The sequence below is a fragment of the Heliangelus exortis genome, chromosome 1 (genome assembly GCF_036169615.1).
Source record: "Heliangelus exortis chromosome 1, bHelExo1.hap1, whole genome shotgun sequence".
Lineage (NCBI taxonomy): Eukaryota > Metazoa > Chordata > Aves > Apodiformes > Trochilidae > Heliangelus > Heliangelus exortis.
The window spans coordinates 3,764,506-3,783,153 of NC_092422.1; the positions used below are offsets into that span (position 1 = coordinate 3,764,506).

The 18,648-nt window shown below is 39.6% G+C and overlaps 1 protein-coding gene across 1 annotated transcript in view; it reads right to left on the reverse strand.

Moving 5' to 3' along the window:
- RSF1 (remodeling and spacing factor 1) overlaps positions 1-18,648 on the reverse strand; it is a 65,432-nt gene that overhangs the window by 32,184 nt on the left and 14,600 nt on the right. Inside the window, exons 2-5 of the mRNA XM_071768955.1 lie at positions 9,314-9,405; positions 5,120-5,212; positions 4,262-4,467; positions 2,093-2,250 (exon numbers count right to left, since the gene is read on the reverse strand). Of these exons, the coding sequence (XP_071625056.1) occupies positions 2,093-2,250; positions 4,262-4,467; positions 5,120-5,212; positions 9,314-9,405 (549 nt within the window). The remainder of the gene's footprint in view (positions 1-2,092; positions 2,251-4,261; positions 4,468-5,119; positions 5,213-9,313; positions 9,406-18,648) is intronic.

Below are 18,648 nucleotides of genomic sequence, written 5' to 3' on the forward strand. Positions count from 1 at the left end.
GCTGCCCCTCTAAGGCACCATGATAAAATCTGGAAGGCTGAAGGATGTTTTTTATCCCTTCACAGAAGTGCTCCCCACTCTGAGCCCACATAACACAAAAGCTGCCTCTCCAAGACATTTCTCTGTGCAGTGGCATTGAATATTTCTTCTGTGTCTATTTTCTTCTGCTCTTCCTTCATTTCTTTCTGTCTCAACTTTGTTCAATCATTTCCTTCCATCAGCCACAGCTTTCTCCCAAACTTCTAACACTGAGGATCACAAGAATCCCCAAACTTCTCTATGTGAACAGCAACAGTTGTTCTACAGTTTAACCCCCAAAACTGCTCATAACATGTTTCATATCTACAAAATGCCTCAGCTGATACCCAAGTGGTCTTTTTGATTCAGTCAGCTGCACCAGTGAAAAAAAACAGGTAAGCATTGGTTCAGTTTGCCTTACTTTATAAATATATATATATATTTTATATATACTTTATATATGAACTCATTTAACCCTGTTTGGGAAGTGGCCAAAGCAAACAGGTAGCAGGTCCAAGGTGTTTTCACTGTACCTTAGAAGGGCTCTGACTGCAGTCCTTGCACCAACAGGCAAAAATGTCAAAGCTCCTCACCTGAAAGGCTCCAAGCAGTGCTCTGTGAATGCACTGACTGCACTGCAGTCACTGCACAGGGAAATCATGTCATTATCCATCACACACATGAACTAGAGGTTAGGAGTGGTTTTGCCCAATCCAAGGGCTGACCCAGGTGAGTGTGCCACAGGATCTGATAATTTGTCTGCAGTGGGGACACTGATTAAAATGTTTTCAAATGGCTGCTCCTGATTTCAACATCTAAGTAAAATCACATCTCAAGGAGAGATATGAATTAAATGATTTAAGCTGGGATGGCCAACTTTTAGTGAGACAAAGGCAATATCAGTGCTTTGAATTAATTCTGCAGTGTTGGCAACCACACAGGTTGTGCTGTCACTTACATGGACAGTTAGAGACTGGAAATGCCTCTGACTTAAAGACAATTCTGCTGGTGTTCATCACAATTTACTTCTATGGTAGTCTCCATGCTTCCACAACAGCTCACACTGTATCTAAATGTGTTGTTTATTTCTTCTGTTCTACTCTATTTGTTGCAAAGAAGGAGAATAAAACAGCAAATCTTTCTTTGTGATTCTCAGAGCCAAGACAGGTCTTGGCTAATCCCAGATATCCAATTAACTTAAGCAGATTTGAAGCAAAACACACTAACACAGTGGAATCCTTAAACCTTGTTTCTCATTGTGAAAAACCTTTCCTGTATTTTAATAGAAAGATAATATCAAATAGCAACTGGGGGAAAATTACTCAGGATAACAAGCTTTTAGCTTTTCATAACCTAAAAAATATAATATTCTTATAACACAAAGTATTTCAAGCTAACTAATACCAATACTCTGTAAAACCAGTGCACAATCCAACAAGACAGGTGGGTTGTTAATTATGTGCAATGACATGATAATAAGGAAGGAAAAAAGGTTCTTTCTTAGTAAGAACAGAGGCAGCTAAGGACCACTTCACTTGTAAAACACTTCAGTATTTTAAATTGTTTTAACTTTAGCTTATGTCTCCCTTAAAGAAAAATCACACAGATGAGACACATTTGAGAAAGCAACCTGTAGTTTTTGAATCAAACTCAAAAGCCAAAATAAACAACACACTCAATACTGTATTGATTTCAATCATGGCACTGCACAGAATTTTTTCCTTTTCAGAATGATAATGTTGCTTTAATGCTCCACAAAAACATAAAACATAGAATGATGAAAAAAAATATATAAATATAATACAAAATGTACAGCAAAAATAAAATTACTCAGAAAACAATCTATACACATTTCATACAAACTCCTGAGCCTAAATACAGTCTAAAAAACTCCAACTGGTATTTCTAATTTCAAACTACTCAATATTTACTTGATTTACTTTAAAAAAGAAACAAAACACAAAAAATGTTTCTGTTCAAAGTCCTAACTGAACACAGCAGCTTTTCCTGAAGCTGAAAACACTAACACTGCAACAGCATAACATTTAAAATTTGAGAAAAGAAGGCAGAGAACCTTGTGTAGATGCTTCTTCCCCCTTTTTTGTGTCTTCATCTTCTAAGCTCGGGCTTTCCCGTGAGGAATTCTCCTGCTGAGGATTGTTACTTTTCAGCAGGGCAGGATCAATTTGTGCTTTCAAGAGCTCCAGGGTCTCAGCAAGCTCATTGCGGTTCCTACATGAGAGAAGAGAAAACAGGGTCTGATAAGCCACTTGCTCATCCCAAAGGGATTCATAAAAAAATAAACAAACACCATCTGCCTAAGGGAACACTGCCCTGAAAGCCTCACACCCAATGCCTGTCCCACCACAGTGGCTGCAGACTTCACAATCAAAAACCTTCCAATTTATCTATAGCAAAATTAGGACTTTATCTATGTCAACTCAAGTCCTGTTGGATCCAGATCCAAGCTGCTACTATTATTCTTTTATTTATCATCCTCTTACTAATCCTCATTGGGGTTTTTTGGCCATTTGTTTTTTCTCTCAGCAGAGGGGAAGTTGCAGTTTTCAGCTCATGCACCAAAGGAGCAACCACATCATTCAAGTGAAATGTTCAAAAACAATTAAGTAATTTTGATACTTTTGGCAAGTACCCATCCTAAACACATTTAGCAAACAGCACAAAGAAGTCCAGAAAACTCCAGCTACTTCAGTTATGTGAGAAATTACTTGAGAGAAAACATTTGTGCATCTCTATGGGTGCAAATCTCAGGGCACTGTAACTCTTTATTTTAAACTGGGAAAACAACACCTTAATAATAATAATGAATGTAATTTATAATGACTTTGATCAATGATTAAGTCATTGTTTTCATAATAAACTACAATAATAAGGCTCTCACATTTCCCCCTTCAAAGAAAACGTTCAGCAATTTGTTTTGCTCAAGTTTACAGACCAAAAGGAACCTTGGAAGTGCAACAACCCTGAGATGTGGAGCCTCATCATTTTAAAACCATTTCAGATTTTACAATGCATTACTGTGTTTTTCTGCTGTGAGTGTGAAGTGGCAGAACTTTCCCCAGCAGAAGCCTGATTTCCTCTGCTTTTGGCACTGATCTCAGGAGTCTGTGATGCACTGAGAGAAACAAACACTGCTCAGCTCTTGATTTCCTCACTGGTTTGTTCAGACAAATTTACTTTCCTCACCCACAACAGCTGTCTAAATTTCACTGGTGGGAATGCTTATCATTTTATGGCCTGCTATAGTGGTTTAAACAGTTCTGCATGACTCCCTTGGTTACTAAAGTTATAGATATGTAAATAAGTGGCAAATATAAAAAATTTAAATTTATAAACAAAACCGCCATCGTTTGGCTTCTTTTTTTAGATCTATTTTTACATCTCTATGTAAACACTGCTTTTTAAGTTAGAGTTGACTCTGATGAATCCAGTTTAAAATCCACTTGGAACTAATCAAATAGTAAAAAAAAAAGTTTACCTGGAGATAAACTAAAAATGGGTAACTGGTAGATAAGAAAAAATTTCAAACTAGTTATTTTTCTAATAAGAAAGACACCATATACTTGGTGTACAGCAGGAAAGTGAAAAACAGAATCTGACAAGAATCACAAAAAAACATAATTCTGAAGCTAAAGTACCATTAAAATATTATCAGACCAATCTGCAGCAACTGAGACCCAGGACACTGAGTCATGTAAGTGTCAATCTGCATCAGTGTCACGCAGCTCATCTTTGGTGATCTATGAGCTGAATTCTACTCCAGATGATTTTTTGTGTGTGTGTGTGCCTATTGGTATGGTCAAGAGTTTTGTAGTTCCATGAAGTTCAAATTGCCATGTAATCACCCCAAGAAGAACACTGTCCACTTAGAACTGTCTTGACAGAGCAGAAGTTCAAGAAGCAGGAGTCCTCCCTCCATTTTCTAAAGCAAATGTGAGCAACATGGAGCCACTGTCCTCAAAAGAGTCCTCTCTTGGTACCCCTTCCTTATACCCATTGGAGCTTGATTAAGCAGAATGCTTAATAAGACAGAATGCTTAATAGACACATTGGCTGTTACCAGCAAACCAGTGACTTCTTTCTTTATGTGTTTTTTCAATAAAACACCAAAATGAAGTCAGAAAATCCCACTGCCGCGAATCCCTGTGAGAAACGGGGGTTTACTGAAATAAACTTGAAGAAAATAGGAAGAATTAATAATTAAATAAATAGAAAGGAATACCTAACAATGCACTTCCAGGTGGATCCATCCTGGTCATCCTGTTCTTCTATGTACATCCTGACATTATGCTCTTGATCCAGCTGATACCAATACATCAGCCCATCCTTGTCTCGCCCAATGGGCTGCAGGCGCATGGCATCAGCATCCTCCTCATTAATGATGTTCTTAAACTTTAGATTGTCATCAAACTGACATTCACAGAGATACTGAAAAAATGGAAAAAGCAGAGAGACTGTTAAAACATCAAAATATAAACAGAAATACAGAAATCAACTCTTAGTGCAATATGGAACTCCCTTTCAGAAGTGTTTCTATTGGACTTGTGACTCAGCTACAGCTACTGGCTTTTTTTTTCCAGACTATTTTGTTTTTAAATAAGAGACTTTTTTTTCCCTGGCCAACTTAGAAAGATTATTTTTATTTATTTATTTTTTACATATTACAAGAGATCTCATTCTCTACAATAACACAGATGCAAAACTTGGAACTAACCCTGGCAGCTTTCTCGAGCCTTGAAAAGATGAAGTCTTTGGAATTCAGATAAGCTTTATGTAATTGCAAGATAATGAACATTTTTTTAAAGTGCACTGCATGGGCAAAAATAGCTACTGAGAAAACACTTAAGCAGAAAAATTGTTTTCCTATAAGATTTCACACAAAGTGTGAGAAATACAGTATTAATTCAGTTTGGGCTCATCCCACCACCATGAATATCCTGCCTGAGATCAGCTCCACGTGCAATACACCCATCAGTGAGGTTCAGTCAAGCTAAATTTGCAAGATATTTGAGTGAGAAAGCCAAACCTCCAAGATACTTAAGGAAAAAGTAATTTAAAATCTTAGTTGATGGCTGTTTACCTTCAGAATCCCCAGTTTGCATTCAACACTCATTTCTAGGTATCCTTTTTTTTCCATCTCCCAAGCCCAAGTGCTGTTGAATTCTTGGCATATCTGTCACAAACAAAGCAGTAAGATGGCTTCAGTTAGTGGATAACAGCAACTTAGAACTTTTAGATTAATAGCAGCTTATTGCAGTAAAAATTACACACAATCCCTTCTGGACTGCAAGTTAGAAAGCCTCAAAAAACCACAAAAAATAAAACTGGAGAAGGTTGGAAGTCCTGGAAAATCTCCGTGGACGACCACATCATCGAGGTCCTGATCATCACCAACTTCTCTAAACCTCTTAAATTAAGCAGCACAATCTGAACTGGAAAGATCCTCTGTGCAAAATCTCCCATTTTTCTATTTCTGAATTGTCTATTTGGAATATAAATTGCCCTGAGTAGATGTGATTCCTTGTTAAATGTCCTTACAGCTGCCAAGCTTTCTTGGGACCCCCTTTAAGTCCTAAAACTGAACTGCAGATAACAAGCAACAGATATTCACCCCACACTGTGGAATTTCTGCTCTTCACAAAGTATCTTGGGCCTCCAGCTGTTTGATAAATATTTTAAAATATTGTAATAAGTAAAATATTGCAATGAGTGTAAAATACTAACCATAAAATTCAATTTACTTAAAGCAAATAAATTCAATTACATCGACATGGGGGGGAAAAAAAACCCCAGAACAGGAAAAAAACCAACTGTGGCAGTAGAGGAAAAACAGATTGAATCAGCAGGAGCTCCAATAATGATGGTGCAGAAGGAATTCCCTCTCCTGAACAACTCAGGCATGCTGAAGGAAATCTCATGAAGAGAGAAGAGCTGCTCATCAACACACAGTGGGATCTCCAGTTGGTGAGGCTGTTCCCGTGGAAATACCCATTAGGAGGTGAAAGCTACAGGTGAAATCACAGCTACACCTTCAGCTGAGATTATTTTGTGGTGCCAGTTGAATCACAACTGTCCAAATGAGCACACCAGGTACAGCCAACCCTGCAGTCTGCAAGGAAGCAAAGCACTGCTGAATTAACTCCACCACAACGGTGTAGCCTCCCAGCCATCAAATTACTGTTAAACACAAGGTGCAGGAAACAGCAACAAAAATAACCCTAAATTTCACTCAACTATCCATGTTGTACAACTCCACATGTGCTACTACCCAGGGAGCTGCCACTTCCCCTCCTTATTCCCCATGTCTGTGCTACCTGCTCTCCACTATCCCTACCACTGGCTCTGAGGTGACCCCAGGGCAAGCCTGATCAGTCCTCACCACAAATCATCCTCTGGCTTTACACTATGAGCTACAGGGAGCACTCTCTGGTGCCAGTGAATCCTGATGGATTTGTCCTGCCCTGAGGCTAAGGAATGTTACACGGGCACTTCTCTGACACAAAGCCAAAGCTGCTCCCCCTCAGAACATGATTACCCTGCTTTCTTTCTCTTTTTCCATCATGAAGGATGGAGAACACTGGGAAACTGTACATCAAACCCCTTGCTAAGGGCACGTGCCAGTCGCTGCTCATTACTCACTCATTAAGTATCAAAGCAATAATGAGAAGTTTCATGTGCTGCAGAAGTGCCTTGATTGTCACAGCAACAGCTCAGAGACATCAGAGGTGCTGAAGCATCTGTTCAAACTGAAATGCCTACATTTTGACAACTGAAACCCAGATGATCCTGCTTTCTCCTGACAAGGACTGTCACAACCCTGAACTACAGATCTCCTTGACTGGGGCTGTGCTGAAACATCACTCTGCCTTCACAGAGGGGACATTTCACACCAATCCAAACCCTGCAGCCTGCACAGGCTTCTGCACGCTTCCCACCCTGCAAAAGAGACACTGAAATGTCTCTCAAATATTTCCAAAGCAGCTACAATGGCACCAAACACTTCCTATTACCATGCTCCTGATGTTCACTTTAAAGAATGAAAACTGGAAGGTGAAAGGCACAGCAAGAGGAGTCTGCTTGGGTGGGACTACAGACATTTGAATTTTAATTATTAGGGCAGGCTGTGTGCAGAATGTGCTGATTTGGGGACTGAAGCTTCCAGACAGATCAGCCCAGAGAAATCTCATCTGTATAAAAATTCAAAATATGTTTAACAACAGTCAAGTAAAGCATTCTGTCAGGAGAAAGTGCTGAATGAATCAACTCAACTGTTTCTCAAAAAAGAGCTTTGAGGGCAGCTCCTCTTGGTTGTTAAAACATTTAGGACCAGCCTTTAACTTTGGTCATAACGTGACCACATACATTCCTTGCACAGAGGAGAAGTGTCAGATTCCTGAAGCTCTATAGACATTTTCTTCCCAAAAAACAACTTGTATGTATGCTGGTGAGCCAGCTGGGGTGGTTCCCCATTAGAAGAGGGAAGGAACTCTCAAACTGCCACGTTCACTTCCTATTCCAAAATATATTCATCTGCCAAAATACCAGCCACAACTGGGAGATGATTTTTTTATAATGCTCTTCATAAGTATGGCAGTCAAGTAAAGCAAAACTTATCAACAGCTGGTATATAAACAAAACATATGAGCAATGTCTACATCCATAAATATTAAGAGCATGTAAGTCAGAATGTTCTCCACTTAGCTTCCTCCTAAAGAAGAAAATGCTCACATCTGGAATGCAGCAACCCCTGTTTTATTGGAGCCCCACATTAGTAGTTTCTAGGAAAGGAAAAGCAGGTGAATGGTGTCCCTTAGAGTACGAGATGCAAGAATGCTCTAAGTGGTTCCACACCTTTTCAGATTTTCCTGGTTTTTTGGTGGCATTTCCCAATACTCTGCTGTTTTTCTACATTTATTATAACCCTTCAAGATGCTGACAACACCTCATTAATTAGTTATGTTTAAATTCCTTTGTTCCTCAAGGTTCCTTGGAACCACTGGCTAGGATAAGCTTCACATTAGCTCTAGAGACTGTTGAATGAAGTTGAATTTAGTCCTTGCTTACTTGGTCTTAAGAGGACTTTGTGGGAAGGCTTCCTTACCATCCTTTCAATGCCTGCTGAAAGAAGATTTTCCCAACTACTCCTTCATAAGTTTGCTTTTCTCTCTGCTTTCTCAGCTTGCTGCAATGGCTTTTTGATATATTAAGGAATTGGACAAAATTCAGTAACCACAGTACTCTGCATGAAGTTCTGTACATTATTAACATTCTTGTTTTTAAGCAGCATCATGAATATTTGGCAATTATTAAAGAAGTTAGATTTAACTTTAGGCCTTTCAGCAGGTTATTTCCTGACACACTGCCAGTTCTAAAAATAAAAAAAAATCATCTTACAACTACACAAGCCCCAAGACAAATCTCACAGGCAGCATTTAGGAGGCAAACTGCAACTGGATTTGCCAAGTGTCATTATTGGTATCATTGCTCTTACCAAAACACTGTATTTCTAAGCAAGAGGCAATCATGGCTGCACAGATAACAGCAAGACTACATTTTTTGTGGATTAAAAGGTATGGAACACATCCAGAGGGGAAATGGGAACCTCTTAATTTTGAGTATCTGTGATTTGTGTTTTTTCTGAAGCTGTGTAAATTCTTTAAACTGAAAACTAAGGTGCCAACAGTGGCACAGGCACCATTAGAACACCAACATTATCTAAGCCAGTGGGATGCTTAATTTTTGCTGAGCCATAACTACACTTCTGACTCAGCTGTGCCATTCTGAGGCTGCTGCTTCAAACCACTGCAATACCTTCATTTATTGCTAGCACATGCTTCAAGAACTCCACATGGTTAATCCCTGTATGAACAGCAACCAAATCACAATAACTAAATTATATCCAGACAGCTGATATACAAATGAACTGCTACTGTGTAAATCTGCTCTCAATGCAGCCTGTCTGCAGGCTACTACATCCCCTTCTTTATCTATGGTCTTAATGCTCAATAAAGTGTTTTCTTACCAGGTCTGAGGGTGTACACTCTTTTACTTGCAGAAGTCTGTTGGTTTTCTTGGTTTTATTTTTGATTTATTTTTTTAACACAAGTTTAGAGGACTGAAAGTTAAGCTGGGCTCTTATGCAACGTGAGTCTGGGCACACACATTGCTGTTGGCCACAAGACAGCCCAAGGCTCTCCATAATTCATACCAGGGGTTGCTGACACAACAGCTCATCATTGCCATATTCCAGAAGAATACAATGTGCATATTGTACCTTGATCAAATATTTTTCCCATCTGTCTGCTGTGACAGACTTCCCAATCTTTCTCATCAGTTTCAAGTGGAGCTCCACCAATTCTTTAGGAACTGCAGTATTGAGAGAGAGAGAAAAAAAAATAAATAAAAGTTAGAGGCCTGGTGCAAATATACTTCAATGCTAAACACTGATAACACAGAAACACTGTGACAAATTGAGAATTTGTAATAAAACACAGTAATTTAAAGACTGATAAGAGCAGTAATTGAAAGATGGAGGAAGGTTTAGTCCCATGAGGTTGTTTTTTTTTGTTTAGATTTACATTTACAATGATCATTGCCTTTCCTGAGCCCTTCCTTCAACACAAGGAAACAGACATCAGTAATAAATATGTAAAACTTCTGGCAGTATTAAAACAACAACTGGACAGGAACTATGCCAACCAAACACCTACAAAAACACTCCTGCAAGCAGCACACCTGCAGCTGCCTCCAGAAACTCCAAAGTCATCCTGAAATATCACTGAATCCAAGCTATTTTTGGCTGCCTGTGTGCTATGGAAGAAATGTTCCAGAAACTTTGTCCTCACAGATGTAGCTTTGCTATTTATTACTCTCTTTTGTACTGATGGACAGAGAGGAAAACTCAAGATCTGAGGCTTGAGGGGTGGAGATGAGAACTCAGCAGAGCTGCACCAGGGCCATCACAGAATCCAAGTTTTTCAACCAAATTTTATTATTTCTTAGTGTACAGTCCTCAGGTAAAAATCTCATCTGTGATGTATAAATCATTCTGGCACCACCAAGTGGCAAATTTGCAGAACATCAGTTTTATAAGCTGCAGAGGAGAATGACATTTTTAAAACCATGTAACTGCTAATGAATGAGGCAGCTCCACGTGCTCAGTGATGTGAACTGTAACTTGCTGAAAAAAACTCAAATGAACTAATTCAGTATATTTATATTTCTGCTCTTTGCATACAATTTTACTTTCTGAAGTAATTTTCATTACTCTATGCCCACATGCTTTAGATGTTTTTAACCCAGTAACTTCTATGATCATAATTTATGATTACAGTTTTTCTGTACATGAAAGAAGATAAACAGGTGGGACACCAAATTTTTCTCAACTAGGTATTACAGAGATGATATTTCTCTGTATGATGTGAATATCTGTGTGAATCTTTCAGCTTTTAACTTCATTTCACCTCACTGGTATTTGCCTTTCTATCAAATGCCTCTGTTTTCTGGTGAAGATGGCAAGTTTGGTTAAAATGCTTGTGTTGTTTCAGCAGTAGAACATTGGCTCTTAAATAGAAATATTAATACTCAATGTAGAAATGTAATACACCAACTCATTTCTTCAATAAATACATGAAGTAGCAGCCAGGTACCCAAAAAGAGGCTTCTTTTAAATGTAAAAATGTAGTAAGCAAATCTAAACTAGCCCTGACTTTTTCTTTTACTCCACTAATGGTTTCCAATACCATTGCAGATTGGGGGAAAAAAAAAAAAAGCAACTAACACATCTCCTTGTTTTTCCTGAAAACTGATGCAGTTAAACATTTTAAGCTACCACATATAAAACATTAAAAGGAACAGGATCAAAGGTCTTCACCCTGATAAGTTCTGAGCATTTGGCACTACCAAAATCAAGCACAAAGCACTTTATACACATGAGCAATTCTATCAAACTTATACAATTAAGCCTCAGCTTGTGTTTGTGTGACATGGAACTGAGCCAGAGCATTCACAAACTTGCTGGATCAAAGGTTTTGTTCTGCATCTTTGTTTGGTTTTAATCAGATCTATTTTTGATGGGTATATACTGATTGGAATCCTAGTTTATGTGTCTCGAGTAACCAAATCCCCAGTGACTACAAAACCCTTTGCTTCAGGGCTAAACTTAGAAGAAATGTTAAAATTTAAAAAATTGGAAAGTAATTTTGCACCTGTGGTCAGCATTTACTGTGATTTTTCTTAATACCCATGGAAACCTTGCTTCTTGTCTGAGTTGCCAGCATTTCACCTCTTGCATTTCTAGGATCTCAATCAATGTGATTATTTTCACAAATAAACTTCACAAAGCATTTCAAGTAAATTCTTGACCTACTTGTTACCCTCTTAAGATGTTTTTAGTGTATCAGGACAACACCAATGACTGGATCTCTAGGCTGGCTTTTCACCAGTTCCCTGGTAATGCTTAAGGAATCCCACACCATGCTCCCTGTTCTGAGGAACAGGGCAGGAGTTTCAAAGAAAACCAATGCTGAGTTTGCAGGGAGGAACCAGGGAGGGAATGAACCCCAGCCTGACCAACCAGGGTGCCTCAACTACTGCAGAAGCACAGCCTGTGGGACTGAGAATCTAACTCATTATTCAAACTAAAGTAACTTTAAAACACATTTACTTCACATGCAGCAGTGCACCCCTGGCTTGCCCAGAACCAGCAGCTCAAGGAAGAGGTGGTAGGAAGGCTAAAGAGTGGCTGAAAATCCATCCTTTCCCAGAACACTTCCCTGGCAAGGAGTAGAAGGGCACAACTAAATGAGACTGATGTTTCAGTCCTCTCAGAAACAGACTGAACCTCCACAACTTTAAATTAAATTTTGTTCAGAAAAGGGAGAGCATTCTTGAGAAGTTTGTTGAAGAAGGACATCAATAAGGATTATTTTTACAAGGCTTTTCTAATCCTTCCTGTAACATACCAGAGACAATGAACATGAGATGTAATTACTTTTGGGGTTTGGGTGGTGGTTGCTTTTTTAAGTAACAGTAAACTATAAATCCCCTTTCTAAAATACCATTTTCATTCAAGTGAGACCTGCATCACTCATTTCAGCAACTCCTATAATCTAATAATGATTTTGCATTTTTAAAAATTTCACAGAAGGGAAGGAACACCACATAGCAACTTTCCTGCATAAGACCCAGTCTGTGTAAGGTTTTGGCTAAAATAGTCTGATGGAACATAAACAAAAATTAAACCCCCAACCTAATTTGGAATTGTATTCCCCAACTTCATAAAGCTTTGCTTTCTCTGGAAAGTAATAGAGTAGCTCTCTGAAACCTCTAAAGCAGAATAGTCTTACATGGTAGAGAAAATGCCAGGACTGTGCACAGCACTATTTTAAAAGAAAAATTGCTTCAAAGAATCAAGTATAATTAAACCACAGTGCCATCTGCTTGATATTCAAAAATATAGACTTTTCATAGGAAGAAGCTGTGAGTCAGAAAGAATGAATCACCATATACACAATTATAGGGCTTCTGGTGGAGTTTAGCCAATTAGTTAAGTCCTGAACTTTCCTGGAGGGCAGGCTCTTGCCTGAGCCTCACCCAATCAATATCCTTTGAACACTGTTTTATCTACTCCAACTCTTCATGGAACATCCCATACATCACTCACATTATTTCTACTAAATCTGGGAAAGACTGAAAATGGAAAAAAAAAAAAAGAAAAAAAAGTAGGAACATGTGGAAACTCCATCCTCTGGTTAGAAAAGCTGTAACTTCAAACACCTGCACAACCACGGATTAAATCCCTGGTTGTGGGTAACCAATAACACGTTCCCATGGAGCCATAACCCCATTTAACCTCTGCTTCTTTTCCCTGCTAAAATTAATACACTCACAGCTGAACACTCACCTTAACAAAACAGAAATAAAGGAATAAAACAGAAAACATGGATGACAGACAAAGCCCTGGGTCTGGAGGGAGGGGGGAATTTGTTAATTGGAGAATTATTACAAATAAGAAAAAGCTTTGGATCTGATATGGAGTGAAGGACAAGGATAACATCAGAACCACAGTGTGTGCAGAGTCTCTGGTAATGCAGTGGGGATGATGTCTGCCTCCTCTTCCTCCAGGGAAAAGGGAAAGGCCACCCCTTCAAGCTGTGGAGGTTTGGGGGAAGGGAACAAGTGGAAGCATTTGGGAATACAAAGGCTGCTGGCAGTTTTCATGGTTCACAAATTTGAAGAGGTCTTCCCAGCTACATGAGGGAAACCTTTTTTCCATCCTAACTTGTTTTGGCAAGTGGAAGAGGGCAAATATTATTATTAACAGTTTGCTTTTTCTCTCCTTTGACCAAAATACCCCTGCATGCTATGACTTTGCTGACAAATAAAACCACCCTAACAAGTGGACAGCAGAAACCAAGGGTATCATAAATAAACCCCCACCTCCCCTTTTCTACTTTTCTCCCTTTTCTACTAAGGGAAGGTGGCTCACAGTACAAAACTGATGTGTAGGAGCTATGGTACCCTGTGCTGGAGTTTAATGACAAGAAAATAGAAGGCAGCTTCCACCATGGTCAGGTCTCTCCTCTGTCAGTGCTGGAGTTCAAGCAGAAGCACACACAGAGGGAAGACCCCCACCCAGGCACCTGATGAGAAGAAGTTGCAAACTACATGGTAAATCGACCCCCCAGCCCACCACACACTGACCATGCATTTCATTCCCTTCACAGACAAGCCTTGATGCATAAATTTGCTTAAAACCCATCAGCTGCATTCCTTATGAAAGGCACAAGAGTGTCCAAGAGTGACCACAGTTCACCTTTAATATTCTCCTCCCTTTTTATGTGAAAGTCTGAAGTCCCTTGAGCAAGTTTGAAGCAGCAAACACTTGGTCTTCTACAGGAGTTACAACCACAGCTTTGTTCCTCATCTGCTTCCTAAATGTCCCTGCCCATGCAGGGGGTTGGAATTAAATGATCCTTAAGGTCCCTTCCAACCCAAACCATTCTGATTCTATGATTCTATGAAATAGCAAAACACCTGGGAAAAGAAAGGGGACAATATCTCCTTCAGCAGCAGTGTTGGTTTATGCCAACATAAATCATCTTCCCTAGGAACTATCCCAATGGTTTCTTATCTCAACTCTTAGCATAAAGAAAATGGGAAATCCTTATAGCTGTGATATCTCATTAAGAAGTTTATAGACCACAGAGAAAAATTATGGACTTGGTAAAACTTGACAGGAAAAATACATGCATGGACAAAACCTCTAGTATGAACTAGGCAAGAAGTTCCACTGAACCTCTATCAAATAACTGTGATAATAATGAGCCCCATATTCACACAGCAAGCTTGGCATTAAAAAAAAAGTAAAATAAAAAGTAAGAGGCTTTTGGCCTCTATAACATTTCCCCAAAAGAAAAAGCAGTAGCTGCTGTTCCAAAGGACAACTTGAAGATCTTATTTGCACACAAGTCACTTGATGAGTGTTATCATCCTACCAAGTTGTGTGCCCATTAAAAATGACACACAGGAAAGGGGAAAAACCCTAAGTGCTCTGCCTCCTCAGTGAACAAAAAGAGCAATCAAACATGCTGTAATTAAACACAGGATCAAAACAGAAAGAACAACTCACCAAGTAGTCGCTTTATATCCTGTTCCTAGAAAGATTTTGGCAGGCACTGAGAACAAACAAGCCACGCTCACATTTAAATGACATTGTTATCCTCAGAAAAGACTTTGAGATCTGGATGCTCAGCAGTTACATCATTTTCATGCAAATATCTGAGATCAGATGTCTCTGATCTGCACACATATTTGAAGATGCTCCCCTTGCCTGGCTTATGCAGGGCAGATGCCACTCTAACATTACTCAGCAAATTTAAGATTTTTATCATGCTGATAAGCCCCCTCCCACCCATCCCCATGCAAGGATCCCAGCACTTCACCTCTTTCACTGCTGCCCACAGGTGAATTGCACCCAGCTTGGAGACTGCTTTAAACTGGGACCAAAAAGCCTTTTGCAGCTCCAGTTCTTTGAGTAAGTTGTGTAACCAACCCAACAGACCTTGTTATCAGAGATTACAGATTCACAGACTAACGTGGCTTGAAAAGGACTTCAAAGATCAACTGGTTCCAACCCCCTGCCCAGGTTGCTCCAAGCCCCATCCAACCTGACCTTCAACACTTCCAGGGATGGGGCAGCCACAGCTTTTCTGGGCAGTCTGGCCCAGTCTCTCACCACCCTCACACTAAAGAATTTCTTCCTAATTCTAGGTTGCATACTGACTTCACTGCATTAGTCCTCACTGCAGCCTGGATGTGAGCTTCTAGAATTCAGCTCTAGTATTACCTATGAGGTTGTTTTAAAATACTTGGAATTTATCACCTGTTCTTCAAAATTGTTATTGAGCACTCTTCTCCCTTTCTGTTTTTATTCTACCCTCTTCCATAGCCCACAAATTAATGCTTGTGCTCTCTCATGCCCACACTACCAACAGTCATCTTCTCACTATACCAAAAACTGAGAATTAAAAAGCTGTACAAGTTCATGACTGAGTTAACCAAGATCCCTGCACAACTGATTTAAACAAGATCCCTACAAGATCCCTACTCCTTTTCAGCAGTCCTTTAGCAATTAAAGATGGTCTTGGGCTATTAAGATCCTAGCAATGTTGTTTTTTTTTAAAAAAAAATGTCTCAAGCAACAGCAGGAAGATTTAAAAAAGCAAGATCTATGTTAAAGCTTAAAATTCAGGAAGAAAAGCATCCTGCACCATGCAAAGAAAGAGAAATGGAGGTAGAAAAAGAAAAAAAGGAAAATGACTTTGAAAGGAATGCAGGAAAAAATAGTACCCGTTCTATATTGGAAACTGGAAATAGCCTAGGAAAGACAGCCAATAAAAGCCCTGTTGACTGCCTCAAAAAAATGTACTGAATAAAAAATGGGCTCCAGTCAAAACCTTTGGACATGTGGAGAGTGAGTGAGAAAAATCAGGCTGTGTGGCACAAGTGTGGAAACAAGCAGAGTGCACTGATAAACAGGTACTGAAAAGAGCTGAAATTGTAACAGATTGACACTGTTCACAGTTCAGTCACTTGCAATGACCACACCATGCATGGCAACTACTGAAAATCCAGAGCACTTGACTTGCTGGGGCTTCTTTCTTGCACAGGCAAGCACTTGGCTCTCTGAAACTCCTGTGACCACAGCCTCTAAAAGTAAAGACACAGCACAAATGTAGAATCCCAGACTGGTTTGGATTGGACAAGACCTTAGAGATCATCTAGTGTCACCTCCCCTGCCATGGGCAGGGACACCTCCCACAGCCCAGGTTGCTCCAAGCCCCATCCAACCTGGGCTGAGACACTTCCAGGGATGGGGAAGCCACAGCTTCTCTGTCTCATCATTCTCACAGGAAAGAATTTCTTCCAAAAATATCATCTGTCTCCCCTCTTTCAGGCTGAAGCTGTTCCCCCTTGCCCTGTGCTCTTGTAAAAAGTTCCTCTCCAGCTTTCTTGTACTCCCTTCAGGCACTGTAAGGTGCTCTAGGGTCTTCCTGGAGCCTTCTCCAGGCTGAACAACCCCAACTCTCTCAGTCTTTCTCCATAGAGGTGCTCCAGCCCTTGGACCATCTTTGTGGCTTCCTCTGGACTCAGTCCAATACAGTATCTTTCCTTCTGGCTAGCAAAAATCAGGAAAGAAGATGTAAGATGACTCTGGAATTTTCTTGCCTGCTGGAACATCTCAAGTCTCCAATATAATAAAGATTTCTAGACTTTGAGCAGAAAATCCTCATTTCCCTCCACTGCACTGAACTGTGTCATTATAATTCTCAAATAAAGAGTAGATATGACAGAAGTGAGAACTAATCATGAAGATTACACTTCAGTAGTGGACTAAGAGAGTGCTTCACAGTTCCTCAGTGCAATTATGCCCAACAGCTTCACAATACACTGGGCTAAGTCCATTTCAGACAGATTTTTAGTAGGTTTTTTTCACTGCAAGAAGACACAGGGGAAGAGCTGCCAGGGATGGCTTCAGCATGCCCAGCTCAAGCAGTGGGAACAAGCTTTGAAATATATTTCAGAACATCCTTACCCACACAGCAGAGATGTTAAGATGATGTAAAATGCCCTGTTCTGCCTCTGTGAGGCACCAGGGTGTCTTACAGAAAGCACTAGCAGGGTTAGGAAACCTAATTAAAAATAAAATAAATAAATCAGTGGGTTGATGAGATGGGATTCTTCAGCTCTTCAGTAGGAAATGCTCAAGAGGCACAGCTGGAAACACAACCCCTGTCTGGAGATCACCTTCACCTGGTCTCATGGGAGGTGTCCCTGCCCATGGCAGTGGGGTTGGAACTACAGATGATCTCTAAGGTCCCTTCCAACACAAACCATTTATGAGTCTGAGAAAAAGATTTATAGTCAGATCTCAGTCTGGGCTGAGGCATCTGCTGGGCATTACACTCATCAAAGTTCCTGCTCACCAGAAAGGATGCAAGCAAAAGATGTCAAGATGGCCATGTTTCCCTTTTGATCTAACACCAAGTGGTCATGTAGCTTTCAAAACATGGTAAAATTAAATTCAATCCTTTTGTCCATTCTCTGAAGGTTCAAAATTACAACTCCCATCTTAGGAGGGTGGCCCAGCCAGAAGGCAAACATCTAGAAAAGAAGTGCAAGATTCAAGAGCTCAAAGAAAGAAAATGAAGCAAGTCTCTAATTCTGGTGAAGGAGGCTGAGTTTTTAGCTTTAGGTTTTTTTAGCTCCCAGAATTTTGTAGGTACTTAAAATCTTAGAAAGAGCAACAGTGGAACAGTAGGATTCACCCAAGCAAATGCACGTTTTCACCTGAGCTAGTTCCATATAACCTAAATCTTCTTTCTAAATTTAATCTTCCCAACAAACACTTTTAGGAAGAGTCAGCTCATCCTAAAGTAAACATCTGAGCTCTGTCAAACACATTTGGTGAGTTTTATTCTGTTGTAGAGTGTCCAACAAGTTTTTCCAGTGAAAATCAATGTCTCAAAGGTCTACAAGATACTGGGGGGTACCTCTTGGTCTTAGGCTGTTACCTAAACTTCTGTGTTCCCCTTTAGGCACAGCAGATGTGACCTTAGTTCATAAGGATTATCCATGCACACACATCTCTAGCAGACAAGATCAATCCTTTACAACTTCAAGAGCATTTATCCTGTTAAAGTGAAATAAAATATCCTCAGTGCAGTGAAATAAGTGAAAATCAAGATTTAACATATGAATATACAGCTGCATACATCAGTAGTTATGAAGGCTTCAGCTTCATTTAGCTTTACTCGTGGTACAAACATAGCCAGTTTCTATTAATGTATTCTGTCAAAGGACATGTTGACTGTCCTTTTTCTGTTCATTATACAAAACAAAGAAAAATTTGAACAATTTTTAGTTCCACACTTTTTTAGTTACTACAACCACCATTTAGTGTCTATTTTTCTAAATTTCTCAGGTACTGTTGAAGAGTTTTCTTCTTAACAGAAGATGAATGTTGATTATAAGTCACATTTTCCCACATCTCTCACTTGAATAAAAAGACAGTGTTAAAAAATTCAGAGCAGGCTGAATAAAAAT